The 17373-nt window shown below is 51.5% G+C and overlaps 5 protein-coding genes across 5 annotated transcripts; 4 read left to right on the top strand and 1 right to left on the bottom strand.

The window, feature by feature from the left end:
- Window positions 1-1159: 1159 nt before the first annotated feature.
- On the top strand, window positions 1160-2556 carry N7506_006596 (class I SAM-dependent methyltransferase; the record flags this gene model as incomplete). Its single annotated transcript, XM_056955889.1, has 2 exons — window positions 1160-1602; window positions 1656-2556. The coding sequence occupies 2 exons, from the start codon at window positions 1160-1162 to the stop codon at window positions 2554-2556; spliced, it is 1344 nt and encodes a 447-aa protein (XP_056810223.1).
- A 1017-nt stretch (window positions 2557-3573) lies between these two features.
- On the top strand, window positions 3574-4215 carry N7506_006595 (uncharacterized protein; the record flags this gene model as incomplete). The annotated part of the gene is made up of 1 exon (XM_056955888.1): window positions 3574-4215. One exon carries the CDS (start codon window positions 3574-3576, stop codon window positions 4213-4215), a length of 642 nt encoding a protein of 213 aa, XP_056810222.1.
- A 386-nt stretch (window positions 4216-4601) lies between these two features.
- On the bottom strand, window positions 4602-7404 carry N7506_006594 (Set1-mediated histone H3-K4 methylation subunit Swd1; the record flags this gene model as incomplete). Its single annotated transcript, XM_056955887.1, has 7 exons — window positions 4602-4917; window positions 4969-4995; window positions 5799-6818; window positions 6871-7011; window positions 7067-7155; window positions 7219-7280; window positions 7335-7404. The coding sequence occupies 7 exons, from the start codon at window positions 7402-7404 to the stop codon at window positions 4602-4604; spliced, it is 1725 nt and encodes a 574-aa protein (XP_056810221.1).
- Window positions 7405-8251: 847 nt separating this feature from the next.
- Window positions 8252-13750, top strand: N7506_006593 (DNA-directed RNA polymerase II subunit RPB1; the record flags this gene model as incomplete). Its single annotated transcript, XM_056955886.1, has 5 exons — window positions 8252-8380; window positions 8476-8540; window positions 8610-8701; window positions 8764-8834; window positions 8900-13750. 5 exons carry the CDS (start codon window positions 8252-8254, stop codon window positions 13748-13750), a joined length of 5208 nt encoding a protein of 1735 aa, XP_056810220.1.
- Window positions 13751-14639: 889 nt separating this feature from the next.
- Window positions 14640-17330, top strand: N7506_006592 (ubiquitin ligase complex subunit HRD3; the record flags this gene model as incomplete). The annotated part of the gene is made up of 4 exons (XM_056955885.1): window positions 14640-14673; window positions 14728-14862; window positions 14937-16865; window positions 16921-17330. 4 exons carry the CDS (start codon window positions 14640-14642, stop codon window positions 17328-17330), a joined length of 2508 nt encoding a protein of 835 aa, XP_056810219.1.
- Window positions 17331-17373: the final 43 nt, after the last annotated feature.

The following is a 17373-nucleotide window of genomic DNA, read 5'->3' as shown; positions in this document are numbered from 1 at the left end:
CTGGTGTGACGAGTACAGGACGATCGGCGCGGTCCGATCGCTGTCTTGCGATGGGAACATGCTACAAGTATGCAAGGGATTCGGAGTTCGACCGAAGGAATGGGACGGGCTGTCTATTCCGTAGTATACCCGAGGAATCCGTACGTATGAATACGGAGTACTCTGTACAAAATGATGTGTTGAAGCTCTCTACTCCGTATATGAGGACAATACCCTACCAGTGTAAGTCGGGATTTGCCTTGGTAAAAGCTACTGGAATGTGGAATTGGTACCCAATCATTACCTTTCACAATCTGACTAGTATAACCATCTTCGTCGAGTCAGACCCAACGCACCGGTAGGTTACACGTCGATTACCGGGGTTGCCGACCCAGGGTTTTGGGTTGCGGTGAACGGATTTCCCGGTTCTGCTTGGCTTGGATGGTTTTATATTACTTTATACGGAGTATACGGAGTTTACGGAGTAGCATGAATCAGGGTCAGGTTTAGGGCAAGGGAATTTTGTTCATGACAGGCCCAGACGGACCGCGTCCCGCCCGCTTAAGCGTGGAGTCGTCGATCCTCTTTTTTTTTGGTTAGAATCTCGCCAAAAGGATCTAAGGTTTTTTTTCTCGCTCCCCTGCAAACCCCAAGCTGCAACTAGTTTAGCTTATGGGCCCGGGAATCTGGGATGGGCTGCCGGGATATGTGCTGATAATAAAGACATTGGAAGCAAGGAAGAGATATAAGAAGGCAAACGCGGGTAGCTGGGGAGTAAATTAATAGAAAAATAAAATAATAATAGTAAGAGTATGGAGCATGGAGTACGGAGTAGAGTAGACATTATAGGAAATGAAGGTGAAGTGGTGAGATAACCCAGGTGAAGCACATTAACGTACTTTCCCACTGTACTTCTGGACTTTCTGCACCTGGGCTTTCTGCACTTCCCCCCTTCTTCTCTTATCCTTGTCTTCCTCTTTCTTCCATTTTATTTTTGGTCTCCCCGCTTAAATCCTGTGTGATGCCCGTCATTTGGGTCTAAGCTGTCAAAGCTGTGCGCTTTCCTCTTTCCGTTCTTGCGTCCCGACCGTACGAATCGCCCTTCGCTTTTCAAACCGCTCTGCATCTTGCATAGCAATTAGCATCCCTGCTGTCTCCTGGACCCTCTACTCCGTACAGCATGTCACGCGATTATCCTATTATTGATTTGGACAAGACCATGTCTCGCAGGGACTTCTCTGGTTCCTTCCCCGCGCCCGACCGTATCTCACTGCCGAGGATGTATACCAACGGAGACCGAGATAGTCGAGATAATCACCTGCGACACCTCCCTCCCATGCCTTCCCCACCCCCAGCCAAGCGATATAAATCAGAGTCCAATCCACCAAGCGAGGTCGGCAGTCGGTACTATTCACACTCCGTCGGGGCAAGCGATCGAGGTCGATCACGGCAACCCTCCAACGCCATGGACCTGTGCACCCTGATCGACCGCGATCCAGTCGATACAGATCCCAGGAGGAATGCTCGGTTCATGAGCAATGGCTCGGTGGCGACGCAGGCGTCCATGGTGTCAAACGCTTCTCACCTATCGCGATCGTCCCCGATCATCTCCAATGATAAAAAGTAGGCTCGGCCTCACCGAATTGGCGATCCTCTGAGCTGACCCCGACTTTTAGAATCCCCGAAAAGTATCCTCCTCACAAAGAAAACGGCCGAGAATACCACGGATATCGAAAGGGCAAGTACCCGCTCCCGTGCGACGAAGAAGAGCAGGACCGTCTCGATATCTTCCACAAATTATTTACGGTAGCTCGAGCGGGGGATGGATTGCTATACGCACCCATGCCCAAGAATGCCAGGATTCTAGACTTGGGCTGCGGGACAGGCATCTGGGGCATCGAAATGGCCAAAAAGTTCCCCGACGCCTTTGTGGTTGGCTGCGACCTCGCTCCAATCCAACCGAGTAACTCTCCCAAAAACTGCGACTTCTACGCCCCCTTCGACTTTGAATCCCCCTGGACGCTGGGCGATGACTCCTGGGATATCGTCCACATGCAGATGGCCGCCGGCAGCGTCGCCAGCTGGCCTAGCCTCTACCGTCGCATTCATCAGCACCTTCGACCCGGTGGCTGGGTCGAGCAGCTCGAGATCGACTTTGAGCCCCGCTGCCAGGGTAGCAGCCCCGGGCCCGCTTTGACAAGCTGGTACTCAACACTGCGACACGCGACTGAGTCCTCTCAGCGACCCATTGCGCACAGTCCGAGTGAAACCATACGAGCTTTGCGCGACGCTGGCTTCACCGAGATTGATCACCAGACTGTCGGGCTGCCGCTGAACCCCTGGCATACGGATGAGCACGAGCAGAAGGTGGCCCGCTGGTACAATCTGGCTATCTCGGAGAGTGTCTTCCCTCTCAGCTTGGCTCCTTTCAGTCGCGTGCTAGGCTGGACCAAAGCGCAGATTGAACAGATCTCCGCAGATGTCAAGCACGAGGCCTTCGATAAACAAAAACACACTTGGAATATGGCTCATATCTATCAGGCGCGCAAACCACTCGTGCCTGTTGTCTTGGATTGAGGTCCCTCCGCGCTCTAGCATCCCGGATATGCCCTCTAGCACCCTTTTTTTTTGGAAAAGCCAAGCGCTTTCTTCCAGCACACTTGCATACCTCGGGTCCACGCAGACACTGGCTGGTCCAGAATGTGCAATGCATCTACTGCAAATCAAAACAATAGTTAGCACGCCTGGGGCTGTGCTTATGATGACTATCTAGTTGCAGCAACGCAGCTGACAGGACTACCTTTTCGATTGGAGGTTTGGAGATTATGGTTGACGATGTGTATGTTTGTTTTTCTTGAGATCGACAGCTTGCGGATCATGACACTTGTTTTCTAAATATTTCTCTCTTTGCATGCTGAGCTTTGCATCTCTTGGCGTTTTGGGCCGAGTGCTTTTTCCTTTTTTTTTTCACCCCAAAGGGTTTTTCGCTGATAGATACCCTTGTTACTCTCGGTTCTATTGCTGTGGCGAGTCCGAAGTCGTCTTGACTTTGCTTTTTCTTATATAAATCTTTGTTTCTCTGTGCAGCGACTTGCTAGGTGGTGTTAGCATATTAAGTATATAAATTTTTGGCAATCTTCGAATTTCGTGATCTGAAACTAGTTGAATCTCACTGGTATCGAAGAGGCATGGAGTAATCTTTTTGCTACCACGCTGCCCAAAGCTTACATGCTTCAATGCTTCAAACCTTGCTCTTACCTTGAAACTGCGACATTATCTTGCCTTGGTTGACACCTGCACCCGTGGACAGCTCAACAGCTTCCAACTGTGGAAGGTTTCAGTGTGATACATGAAAGGAGACGAAATTATCCACAAGCCCTTTGTATCCATGGGTTTTGAAATGCCCTGTAAATGCCATGTCAGCTTGCTGCGATTGCTCATTGTTTGCTCCCGAGGTTGTTGTTTGCGCGCTCCATTAGGGCATAAATAGCACCAGGGACCCTTCTTTTAGAAACCATCATCTTCTCGACCTCTCCTTCTTCCAACTTGCAGTTTCTCTCTCCTTCAAGCATTACCACGATGTCAACCAACAAGATGCCAGCGAGCTTTATGAGCCTTCCTTCAGAAATCCGTATCATGATATACAAGTATGTCCTTGTCGACAGAAGCCCTCTCAGTCCATGGAAACCTTTGAGTCCATGGCACTTCCACGACAGGCTAGGACCCAACCTTCTCCGCACAAACACAACAATCTTCCACGAAGCCAGATCGTTACTCTACAGCCATAACTGCTTCAACTTCAGCGATCCTGATTATGACGAAGTATGCCAATTTATGCTTAAGATCGGCCGAACCAACGCCTCTCGCATTCAGTACATCAGAGTCGACTTTCCTGGCCTTGACCTTGTTAGCGGGAGAATTCGCTACTTATCAAGAGACAGTGCTCTCATGAAGATTCTGATTGAGTCATGGTGTCCGAACATCAAATGTCTTATTATCGCCTGGCAGGGCACGGAATCTTTGGAACGCGCATTCGATCCGGATCGGTTTGATGATCCAGAGGCCTGTGAAGTGGCATTGAAATGGGTCGACGGTCATTTCAAGGTGCTTCCGTCGCTCCGGGAGATAGTCATTGAGGTTCGCGAACATCGGCCGAGCTCATACATTCAGAAGTTGATGAAGAGTCTGGGGTGGATAGTTGTTCTTCCGCATACATATCGTGGTGCCCTGTACTGACGAACGAGATGATGCCGTAGAGAGGAATTGGTCTTTCAAGATTTTTGATAGACCTCGGGAGACGATCTTGCTGATAGGTACTGAAGTTGATGACTATATGAGCCCATAGCTTGACCTTCAAATACACATTCTCTTATTTTGCCAGCACACTCAAGTAGATTGCCATTGATCTATTATGAAGTCTGGGGGCTCAAAAGATGCCTGAAGCCAGAACAATCCGGCATCGAGAAAAGGATCAACATCGGCACTAGCTTTCATGCTACTATTTCCCTGCTCGCAAGCATGTCCCAAGTAGGTTTCGGTTTTTCGAGATCTGCAACAGTCCGATAGCGACCACCAGCAGTCTTGTCGCCCACATACTGTCTTCCAAACGCTTCAATTTTCAGCTAATCCAACTCAGCGGTGCCGACACATTTCCCATCCTTTGCAATTTCGTCAACGGCACTTGCCATCCACGTTCGACACCTCCAGCTCGGATCTCCTTGCACAACAGGAAGGCGGTTAAAGATTGAAATGAGACGCTGCTCATCTTGGATCTTCGCAATGACAATGCGCGCCAGGAGGTTGCTGGCGTTTCGGACATCATCCAATAGATCCTCCTCGAATTCCCAGCCGAAGGGGGAGTTCTTGACGTGGTAACGCTTGCCTGGTATGGCTTGTATGTCTTCTTTCTTTGGTCCGATCAGGAAGGCCCAGTGGTATCTTCAAAGGTTAGAAAGTCAATACCAGAAGTAAAGAGAAGAGGTGACTTACTTGCGTTCCTCGTTATTTGAGACGCCGCTGGGGTATAACGCGACGTATAACCGATTTCGTTAGAAGGCATCTTGTGGTAACGCGGGCCTTTAGGTGGACGTAGAGGATGAACCTTGGAAGTAGGTAGGAGGTATGTGCGACAACAGGACGCAGATGGTTAGAATGATCGGATCCAAAGTCTCCAAGGTTGTGTTACAAACATCAAAAATGTCTTGGCCTCGAGCAACTTTCAGATCCGGATTAAATAGATGTGTGCTGTACCTGGGCGCTTCAATTGTTCTGGCGATTAACATTGGCACCAGGTATTCATTGAACTATTTATAATCCCGCATGACCACGTCCAACAACTCATAGAGCTAAATTTCGGAAAGCTGAAAGCCGAAGTCTTGGAAGCCCAATTGCATAGAACGCGAATGAATGTACTCCGTATCATTCAAAAAGCTGGACTTCATCTGATGCACTGGGGGTGGCGTTGCAAGGCCAATCCGTGGAAGCAGTTCCAATGGTTTCGGCCAGCCTGGCCATACGTTTGAACGGATGTGATGGATAAGAAAGACGTCTACCCCCGCCAAAGATCGAGAACGTTATTGATGGTCAAAAGATGCCCCAATACTATGAGGAACCCGCAGCCAAAGTGACCTAGGTACAAGAAACGGAACCAGAGCTTTGAATAACTATGGCATTCCACTGATTGCTGATTGCAAAAAAAAAAAAAAAAAACTTCCACACCAAGAAATACCCTTTGACGCCAGACCCCTAAAGCCATATCCCAAGAAACACCATGGATGCAATGTCGAATAGTACAAAAGGCCCACTTGGGCAAAGCCTACCTGCGCCTCTTCCTTCCGTTAGCCGCCTTCTCTTCATTTTCCTTAGGGCCAGGCGTCCGCTTGCGCATGGTACCAGGCCCAACGGCAACAACATCCTCCCCACTATCGCTGTCTTCCACATCAAGGAGAACAGGGAAATTGAATGGCTCCACACCGTCGACTTCCTCTCCCTTGACCGAGTCCATGGTCACAACATCAGGCTCCTCATCTTCGAGATCGAGTCGTCGCTGATGAACCTGCTCGGCCGGGTGAACGTCGAACTCGTCTTCCGCTTCCATGTATTCGACGTTCTCCTCGACCTCGCCGAAATCAGGTGCGAGCGCAGACCATTTTTGCGGACTCACGATCGACCACGTGTAGATGCATCCCGTCTCCAGTCCGCAAGCTACAACCATTGGTCGCGAGGGGTGCCATTCAACCACGCCAAGCTCCTCCTTTGGTCCTTCCAGGATTTTGACTAGTGAGCCGTGACTGCGTTCCCAGACGTAGATATCTGGGTTCATAAATGTAGTCGCTGTGACAAATTCACCGGTCGAAGAGAATGTGACGTGGTTCCAAGAGAGACGATTGACGACGTCTTGGAACTTGTGCTCGACATGCAGTTTGATTGAAGATGCCTCGAGGTCGATGCCTAGCTGGGACAGGTCCGGCATGAGCACTGTGCGGATCACACGATCAGAGCTATTGACTAGAAGGTCGCGACCGTTTGAGGCGAGGCGGAGAAGAATGACGACGCCGTTGCAGAGGCGCATTGAGTGGATGGTCGTGCAAGTTTGCGTTTCGATGATGTTGATCCAGCCTTTCGAGGTTCCGGCAATGATGTGGTTGCCAAATGCTGTGAAGATAGTCACGCAAGTAGAGTGCTTCGCATCTTGGGCTGCTTGTTTGGCTGCTGCGGCTGGGTCGACATCTTCGGTTGCGCGGAGGGGTGCGGAGGGGAGAATTCGTTTTATGGGTTTTGGGCTGGAGACATCCACGAGGACGGGTTGGTCCTCGAAGAGAGAGGCGACGAAGAGAAGACTGTGCTGCTTGTTAGCTCGGATCTGGGCGACGTTGAGTTTGGGAACCATACTGGTTGAATGGGTGTAGTTCGGCAATGTAGACCGGAGCTTCGAATCGGACGGTGCGCACTCGTGAGCCGTCTTGAAGATCCCATAAGATGCATTTCCAGTCTTGGGAAGACGTGAGAAGATATCGGCCATCGCGGGACCAGCTAAGATTGGATCAGCGGTTGCGCATGTGTGTAAGTCTGAGGGAGTGTAGTGTACCTGAGAGATTGGATCTGTCGCGTGTGACCTTGGAGTTTGCGCGCGACGCCGTTCGTTTCAATATCGAAGATCACCACTGTGCCGTCCACCTGTCAAGTCATTCAGCATTCAGGCCTTGGTATTTGGGTATTGTTGACTGGTTGTTCACGTACTCGTCCGGAGGCAAGGTAATCGCCTTTGTGGTTGAAACTCAAGCATGTCGCATGACCGCTGCCTGTAAAGTATATGTTAGTTGAAGGTTGAAATTCTCAACTGAAGGCGAACATACTAAGCTTTTCAGTCAGAGTATCGGGGTACTCTTGGGCCAAGACGAATGGATCCACGAGCGACAAGTTCATTGCGGCGGGTGCATAGAGCGGAGAAGTGATTTGGACGTGAGGGCGCCTAGCCTGCGTATGAAGCCAGTGTAGGCCGGAAGAAAGACCGTTGGTAAAGCATCCAGTGGAAACTAGAGTATCGCAAACTCCCAGTAATTCGCTGTCCCAGGACTATCAACCATTCACGGACAGTCACTTCTGCCAATCGATATTGTTAGAATCATCAAGAAGGCAGGGCGGTGGACACACCCATTTAAACCGCGGGCCGATGGCTGCCTTCCATCTCGGGCTGCAGCGCTCACCGCCCCCGAAGTAGCGGAAGAGAGGTACTTCGAAAGCGCAGAGGATAGCACTTTGGGGAAGGTACCCGCAATTCTGCCAGAGCGGTCAGATCCGGTTTAGAGAGCACTCTCCGTGCAGGGAAAACTCAAGCCCCATCACAGTGAGGCAACCTCAGAACATCTCCCTTTCATCTTCCCGACATCCCATCTCCCATCCCCTCCACAACCCAGGAGTTCGCGCCTAGCATCGCGAAACTTCTTCAGGCCCTTCCGGACGTGCTCATCTTTGCTGCGCGCACCTTTTCTCTCTCTTTTCTGCTCCGTGACGTCCGGGACCACCAGGTCGCCGGCGCCCTCGTGGCAAGGGCTGCCAAAGGCCTCAGCCGGCCAGCTGCTTCCACACCACCTTCTTTTCATCGTCGCTACGTGTAAACTCGACATTTAGCTTCTTTTCACGTCTGTCACTCCAGTTTTCGCGACGTTTACGATCCGAGTGCCTTCGTTGGTTCCCGGTTTCCACGACACATACACCTGACCGGTTATCACCGCGTTTTCATTCCATCTTCAATTATCACAACTTCGCCAATATGTCGAACGTTTTCTTCCCATATTCCAAGGCGCCTTTGCGCACCATCAAGGAAATCCAGTTCGGTCTGTTTGCTCCCGAAGAAATCAAGCGCATGAGTGTGGTACACATCGAGTATCCGGAAACATTGGTGAGTGCTCGGTGATTTCTTCTGTCGCATACTCAATTCAAGCCTCGAGTTCCGTCAGTTTCGCGACACTTGTCGGATTGCTAACGACGCGACAGGATGACCAACGCCAACGCCCCCGGACGAAGGGTATCAACGACCCCCGACTTGGTACAATCGACAGGTAAGCACGATACCCCCAGCGATCTCTCAGGCTTCAATAACTCAAATATTAATCAACGATTTATTAAAGACAATACAACTGCGAGACCTGTGAAGAGGGACCGAAAGAATGCCCTGGGCACTTTGGTCACATCGAACTTGCCTGCCCAGTTTACCACATTGGTGTGTCGTTTTGCTACAGATTTTCTTGATGGAACCCATGTTGACGTTTCATCTCATTTCAGGTTTCTTGACAAAAATTAAGAAGCTTTTGGAAACCGTCTGCCACAACTGTGGAAAGATCAAGGCCAACACGGTTAGTCATCTCTATCGGGATGGCAAATCTTGACTGGTAATTTTGCTGACTTAAATCAACTTCAGAGCGACAGCAAGTTCACCGAGGCTCTTCGATTCCGTGACCCCAAGCGACGATTCGACGCAATCTGGCGTCTCTCCAAGGATGTCTTGATCTGTGAGGCTGACGCGCCTGCCGACGACGAGGATCCCAAGGAGGCATCCAAGGGACGCAACCACGGCGGTTGCGGTAACGCGCAACCCACAGTTCGGAAAGAAGGAATTTGCTTGGTAGGAACATGGAAGCCCAGCAAGGCTATGATGGAGGAGGAGATGGCACAACCTGAAAAGAAGGTCATCACTCCCGCTATGGCACTGAACATCTTCCGCAACATCTCTATTGAGGATGTGCGGATTATGGGCCTGAGCAATGACTATGCCCGTCCAGAGTGGATGGTTCTTACCGTTCTTCCTGTGCCCCCTCCCACTGTCCGCCCCAGCGTCGTCATGGGAGCTACCAGTGGTGCTCGTGGAGAGGATGATCTTACCTACAAGCTCGCTGAAATTGTGCGTGCAAACCAGAACGTTCAACGATGTGAACAGGAGGGTGCACCCGAGCACGTCATTCGCGAATTCGAGTCTTTACTCCAATATCACATCGCCACATACATGGATAACGACATCGCTGGACAGCCAACTGCAATGCAAAAAGGAAACCGTCCTGTCAAGGCTCTCCGCAGCCGTTTGAAGGGTAAGGAGGGTCGTCTTCGTCAGAACTTGATGGGCAAGCGTGTGGATTTCTCCGCCCGTACTGTCATTACTGGTGATCCCAACTTGTCCCTCGATGAAGTCGGTGTGCCCTACTCGACCGCCCGTATTCTCACATACCCCGAAGTTGTGACGCCATACAACATCGAGAAGCTTCAGAAGTTGGTTTCGAACGGACCCAACATTCACCCCGGTGCTCGTTACATCGTCCGTGACAATGGTGAGCGTATCGATCTGCGTCACGCCAAGCGTGCCGGCACCCAGCAGCTCCTTTATGGCTGGAAGGTTGAGCGCCACCTTGACAACGGCGACTACATTCTTTTCAACCGTCAGCCCTCTCTGCACAAGGAATCCATGATGGGTCACAGAGTTCGCGTGATGCCTTTCTCCACCTTCCGCATGAACTTGTCGGTAACGAGTCCTTACAACGCCGATTTCGATGGTGATGAGATGAACTTGCACGTTCCCCAGGGCGAAGAGGCTCGCGCCGAGCTTGCTGAACTGACCCTGGTCCCCAAGAACATTGTCTCTCCCCAGCGTAACGGTCCACTTATGGGTATTGTCCAAGATACCCTTTGTGGTATCTACAAAATCTGCCGTCGTGACAGTTTCCTCACCAAGGATCAAGTAATGAATCTCATGCTCTGGGTTCCCGACTGGGATGGTGCTATTCCTCCACCTGCTATTCTGAAGCCTCGCCCCCGTTGGACCGGAAAGCAGATCATCAGTATGGCTTTCCCGTCTGGCCTCAACCTACTGCGTGTCGATAAGGATGGTTCGCCGTTGGCCGAGAAGTTCAGTCCTCTCAACGATGGCGGTCTCTTGATCCACGGTGGCCAGCTGATGTATGGCATGCTCTCCAAGAAGACTGTTGGTGCCAGTGGTGGCGGTGTCATCCACACCATCTTCAACGAGTATGGCCCTGACACCTGTGTCAAGTTCTTCAACGGTGCCCAGTCTATTGTCGGTTACTGGCTTCTCCACCACGGTTTCAGTATTGGTATTGGTGACACAATTCCCGATCAAATGACCATCAACAAGATTGAGGAAGCCGTTCGCAACCGAAAGCAGGAAGTCGAGCAGATCACTGCCAGCGCTACTGAGAACACCCTTGAGGCCCTCCCCGGTATGAACGTCCGTGAAACATTCGAGAGCAAGGTTTCTCGTGCCCTGAACAATGCTCGTGATGAGGCTGGTGATGCCACCGAGAAGAGTTTGAAGGATTTGAACAACGCCATTCAGATGGCTCGTTCCGGTTCCAAGGGTTCCGCTATCAACATCTCCCAGATGACTGCGCTGGTCGGACAGCAGTCCGTCGAAGGAAAGCGTATTCCTTTCGGTTTCAAGTACCGCACATTGCCGCACTTCACAAAGGATGATTACTCTCCTGAGTCCCGTGGCTTCGTTGAGAACTCATACCTCCGTGGTCTGACCCCAACAGAGTTCTTCTTCCACGCCATGGCTGGTCGTGAGGGTCTGATTGATACTGCTGTCAAGACTGCCGAAACTGGTTACATCCAGCGTAAGCTTGTCAAGGCTCTTGAAGAAGTGATGGTCAAGTATGATGGAACTGTTCGCAATTCCATGAACGATATCATTCAGTTCATTTACGGAGAGGATGGTCTCGATGGTGCTCACATTGAGAACCAGCGCGTCGATCACATCAAGTGTGACGATGAAACCCTCAGGAAGCGCTTCCGCGTTGATGTCATGGACCCTGAAAGCACTCTGGGCCCTGAGGTTCTGGAGCAAGCCAATGAGATTGCTGGTGATATGGAGGTTCAGAGGTTCTTTGACGAAGAATGGGAGGCGATTGTTAAGGATCGTGAATTCCTCCGAACTGTGGTGAAGGAGGACGAAGAAATGATGCAGCTTCCCATCAACATTCAGCGCATCCTTGAGATGGCTCGCACAACCTTCCATATTCGCGAAGGCACTATCAGTGACTTGCACCCCGCCGAGGTCATTCCTCAAGTTCAGCAGCTACTGGATCGTTTGGTGATTGTCCGCGGTGAGGATGTTATTTCGCGTGAGGCGCAGGTGAACGCAACCTTGTTGTTTAAGGCGCAGTTGCGTAGTCGTCTTGCTTTCCGTCGCCTCGTCACGGACTATTCTCTTAACAAGCTGGCATTCCAGCACGTGCTCGGTGCCATTGAGAGTCGTTTCGCTCGCGCCGCCGCAAACCCCGGTGAAATGGTTGGCGTTCTTGCTGCCCAATCCATTGGAGAACCCGCTACGCAGATGACACTGAACACATTCCACTTTGCTGGTGTGTCCTCCAAGAACGTTACCCTTGGTGTGCCTCGTCTCAAGGAAATTTTGAACGTTGCTACCAACATCAAGACACCGTCCATGACTGTCTACCAAGAAGGCATGGACACCCACAACAAGGATGGTGCCAAGACTCTTCGCAGTCTTGTCGAGCACACTAGTCTGCGGTCCGTGACCGAGTCCACTGAGATCTACTATGACCCCGAAATCCAGTCTACTGTCATTGAGAACGATAGGGATATGGTGGAATCCTACTTTATCATTCCCGAGGATACTGAGGATGACTCGAGCTCACAGTCCAAGTGGTTGCTTCGTATCGTTCTTAGCCGTCCTTCACTTCTCGATAAGGGTCTCACGGTTCAAGACGTCGCGACCAGAATCAAGCAAGCCTACCCGCGGGATATCGCCGTCATCTTCAGTGATAACAACGCCGATGAGCAAGTCATTCGTATTCGCCAAGTCCAAGACTACAAGGATGACGATGACGAAGATGTTGAGTACGACGTCACTCTCAAGAAGCTCGAGCAGCATCTGCTGGACACTTTGACTCTTCGTGGTGTCACTGGCGTCGACCGTGCTTTCATCAACGAGAAGCCCAAGGTCCGCGTCCACGATGATGGTCGTCTCTTCTCGGACAAGAATGATCCCCTCTGCAAGGAGTGGGTTCTTGAAACCAGTGGTTCCTCCCTGGCTGCCGTTCTTTCGATTCCCGGCGTTGACGCCTCTCGTACATACTCTAACCAGTTTATCGAGATTTTCGAGGTCTTCGGTATCGAAGCTGCGCGTACAGCCGTGCTCCGCGAGTTGACGCTTGTGCTCGCTTTCGACGGTTCCTATGTCAACCACCGTCACTTGGCGCTTTTGGTTGATGTCATGACAGTCCGTGGTTACTTGACCCCTGTTACTCGTCACGGTATCAACCGTGCCGACAACGGTGCTCTTATGCGTTGTTCTTTCGAAGAGACAGTCGAGATTTTGCTTGAGGCTGCTGCCTTCGGAGAACTTGATGACTGCCGTGGTGTATCCGAAAACTTGATCCTTGGACAGATGGCGCCCGCTGGAACGGGTGAGTTCGACGTCTACCTGGACCAGAGCTTGCTCAACACAGTCGTGTCGAACAATGCACGTTACGGACTCATGGGTGCAGTCGGGGCCAAGGATGCCATCATCCCCGACGGTGCCGCCACTCAGTATGACACTGGCTCGCCTATGGCCAGCTCACCCTACATGACTGACAGTGACCCCGATGCTTCATTCTCGCCGCCCCACAACATTGTTCAGGATACCGGTGGCTTGACTAGCTACGGTGGCAACTCTGGATTTGACAGCACTGGCGGCTTTAGCCCTGCGGGTCGCAGCCCCGGTTACTCTCCCACGAGTCCATTCAACACCAGCCCAACATCTCCTGGATATTCGCCGTCTTCAAGCTACTCACCAACTTCGCCTGGTATGAGCATGACCAGTCCTCGGTTCAATCCAACATCCCCTGGCTTCTCCCCTGCCAGCCCATCGTTTGCCCCGACGTCTCCGGCTTACTCGCCAACCTCGCCTGCGTATGGTCAAGCGTCTCCCACCTCGCCATCGTACTCTCCAACGTCGCCTGGGTTCTCCCCCACTTCACCCAACTACAGCCCAACATCGCCTAGCTTCAGTCCAGCCTCGCCTGCCTTTAGCCCGACGTCACCCAGCTACAGCCCCACCAGTCCTGCGATTGGCGGTGGCCGGCACCTGTCCCCAACCTCACCCACATCTCCTAAGTACACACCTACTTCCCCTGGGTGGTCTCCCACGAGTCCCCAGTCCTACTCGCCAACTTCGCCGAACTTCTCTGGCTCTCCGACGTCTCCGGCCTACAGCCCCACTTCACCGGCTTACAGCCCTACGTCGCCACGTCAGTGAACTACGGATGAACTTGGCGCGCCTGTTCACAGGCTCGTGCTGTACACCTGTACCATCATCGAACGGAAGTTCACATAAACAACAAAAAAGATCTTTTCGCGCCACACGCATGGGAATTGATTGATAATTTTTCACGATATCAGGGACTGTTCTTCCCTTTCAATTGTATCTGTTTTTCACCTTTTTTTAACACCAAATCATACAGTATTCGGTATCAGCCCTCATCTTTTTGCTCCAAGATTGTTTGCCCGTTTCGCAGGTGACTTTGACTCCACACCACTGTGAACCCGAAGCCCCCGTTGTTCGGTGCAGAGCTGTGATTCAATTCTCAGCTATTGTGATCAGCGGCGGAAACTCGATCGCCAGTGGGTGGGTCATGACTGCCCCGTTTTCATTGCATGAACAGCGCTTTGGGGACGTACTTTGCCTGCTATTTCCCGTTCTGTACACAGCCCTAGGGGATGAGTAGATCCGAAGAATTTTATTGACATTTTCTGTCAAGCGATCATAGGAGAACGTGCAGTGGTAGATAACAGACTACCGGTATAGTACCTATAGATTCTTGGGTTCCCAAACAAGACGTATCATGCTTTAGTAGGTATTTCAAAAGGAGTTTGTAAAGGTAGGTAGACATTTCAGTTAATCAATTCGAACAAATCGAATACAACAACGAACAGTTGAGGCCAAAGTGGCGGGATTTGATTTGGTGCAGTCATTGCCATACCGTACGCCCTCGGCAAAATGAAGCTCCGTCATGCCAAGTGGCCCGTACCAGGGAACTACATCATATCGCGAATCCCCCAGCTTTCTTTACATTTAGCCACTCTCCAGCTTGGGGTGCCGCAATGTGCCTCTTACCTCGGAACTATTCTCAGATATTGCAGGCATCATGAGGTCGTTATTCAAGCTTCTACCGGCCCTGCGTAAGCTCCGCCCGCACCTCCGCAACTACAACGGACGCTGACACCCCTATCTAGTGCTTCTACAGACTTGTGCAGCCGGGCCTAGTCAACAGCCACTTACGGACCAAAAACTATCATCGGAAGTTGGAAGTGATGATCACCATGAATATCCATTTCCCACGGAGGAAGCAGTTCCCCGGCCCATGACCCGTGAGTAGAGCTTCGGCGCAATGCTATCTCGCATCCTACACCAGAAGGTCACTAACTTTGCTACTTGCTGTCAGAACGAGTCGAACATGCATGGGATCTACTCCGCTCAATAAAACCTACAACTCAACAAACCGACAAGTCGCTGGGCTTGCTTGGGACAGGTACACATTACGGCCGCCAAGCGTTCCGACTATTATTCATGAATGGCCCCAAGATTGAGAATCCCGAACCCAAGCTGAATCCCCGTGTTGCAACTGCAGTACGGGAGCTGAAGGCTGCGGTGGAAGAAGACCGAGACCCAGACGCGTTGTTCTTGTTGGCGGAGATGAACTTCTACGGCAACTTCTCTCACCCCCGAGACTTGAAAGCGGCTTTTCAATGGTACCACGAGTTGGCTTGGTTGGATGGAAACAACACGGCACAGAACATGGTTGGCTTCATGTATGCGACGGGTATTGGTGGTGCTGTGGAGCGCGATCAGGCCAAGGCTCTCATGTACCATGAATTCGCGGCGGAGACGGGAAACACACGGTCTGAGATGACCCTGGCATATCGCTACCATTCTGGAATTGGGACACCGAAGAACTGCGATCGCGCAATCCATTACTACAAAAAAGTTGCGGATAAGGCTGTCCAGTACTACCGGTCTGGTCCACCAGGTGGTAGCGCTTTGGTCAGAGAATCATACCGCTGGGCTGATGAAGAAGGTGGTGTCTACGGCCCTGGAGCTAGTATGTCAAGCTCCGGGCCAAATGCCCGAGACGCTGCTAATGCGGGACCCGAGGCCAGCGTAGAGGATATTCTTGAATACCTGGACCTCATGTCTCGCAAGGGCGAGATGAAGGCCACCTATACTCTCGGAAAGATGAATTTCGAGGGTGCCCGTGGATTGCCTCGTAATTTCCGACGTGCTATGAGGTATTTCAAGGTTGTGACCAAGAGGTACTGGAATAAAGACGGTTCCACCAACTCAAACGCGCAAGCAGGTCTTGATAAGCTGGCCGCCAAAGCTGCCGGACACATTGGTCTGATGTATCTTCGCGGCGAAGGAGTCGAGCAACACTATCCGACGGCTCTTACATGGTTCCGACGCGGTGTTGAGAACGGTGACTCTCTGTGCCAGCATTGGATGGGCCTGGTGTACCTCAACGGGTATGGGGTCCCTCAAGATGGCTTCAGAGCGTCAGAATACTTCAAAGCTGCGGCTGATCAGGATCTCCCGGCGTCAGAGTCGCGACTGGGTGCTCTGTTTTTGGACCAAGGCGATATCGAAACCGCAACTCGCTACTTCGAGCTCGCTGCCCGCTATGGATGGATGGAGGCATACTACTACCTAGCAGAAATGGCGAACTTTGGCATCGGAAGACAGCGACACTGTGGCGTTGCCACTGCTTACTATAAGATGGTCGCCGAGAAAGCCGAGATTGTCCATTCGGCCTTTGCGGAGGCGAATCATGCGTACGAAACCGATGACAAAGAAGGGGCTCTCATTGCAGCCATGATGGCAGCCGAACAAGGCTATGAAAATGCTCAAGCAAATGTGGCCTATCTACTCGATGAGCATCGCTCTGTGTTATCGCTCAGTTCGGTTCTTCCATGGGCTGAAAAACCACGGCCTTCCATGCTGCGCAATGCAGCACTGGCACTGATCTACTGGACACGGTCTTCCAAACAGGCTAACATCGACTCCCTGCTGAAAATGGGTGACTATTATCTGTCTGGCGTTGGCTCGACTCTCGACCCCGAAAAGGCATCAACTTGCTACCATAACGCTGCTGAGGCCCATCATAGCGCGCAGGGTTATTGGAATTTGGGCTGGATGCATGAAAATGGCGTGGCGGTGGACCAAGACTTCCACATGGCCAAGCGGTATTATGACCTAGCGCTCGATCTCAGCCCCGAAGCCTATCTACCAGTAAAAATGAGCTTGCTCAAGCTCCGAATTCGTGGATACTGGAATCGTATCACCAATGGAAACATCAACAACATCCGTGATGAAGAAGGTAAGCCGCTCTAGCAGTTTCACATTATATTGAGTTCAGACTGACATGTTACAAGCAGAGTCGCGACCCCGTCGAACATTCCGAGAATGGATCACCGCTTTCATCGACAACGACGAAGAGAGTTATTACGAAGACCTTTATGAACGCCCGGGAGACGACGACGAATACCGCGGGTTGGATTCTGAGAGCCACGAGGATGGCTACTACGATGATTTGGATCTCGATATCGACGAAAGTATGCTCGAAGGTCTGCTTATTGTCGGGCTTGCTGCTACCCTGTTGGTGCTGGTCTACTTCCGACAGCAACAGCAACAGCGCAATCGTCAAAACGACAATGCAAATGGCCAGAATGGAAACGCCAATGCCAACGGCAACGCAAATGCGAACGCCAACGACAGAGGCTTTTTCCCGCCGCCTGGAGATCCTGAATTTGCGCAATGGGTAGCAGGAGGAGTCGGACATTGAATGTAGATAAACCATATTTCCTTATCGATAAGCCGATTCTCCG

This window comes from Penicillium brevicompactum (genome assembly GCF_028827555.1).
Source record: "Penicillium brevicompactum strain IBT 35665 chromosome Unknown utg000005l_segment0_segment0, whole genome shotgun sequence".
NCBI classification, from domain to species: Eukaryota; Fungi; Ascomycota; class Eurotiomycetes; order Eurotiales; family Aspergillaceae; genus Penicillium; species Penicillium brevicompactum.
Note: the sequence above shows the minus strand (reverse complement) of the source record. Positions and strands in the feature narration are given on the sequence as shown.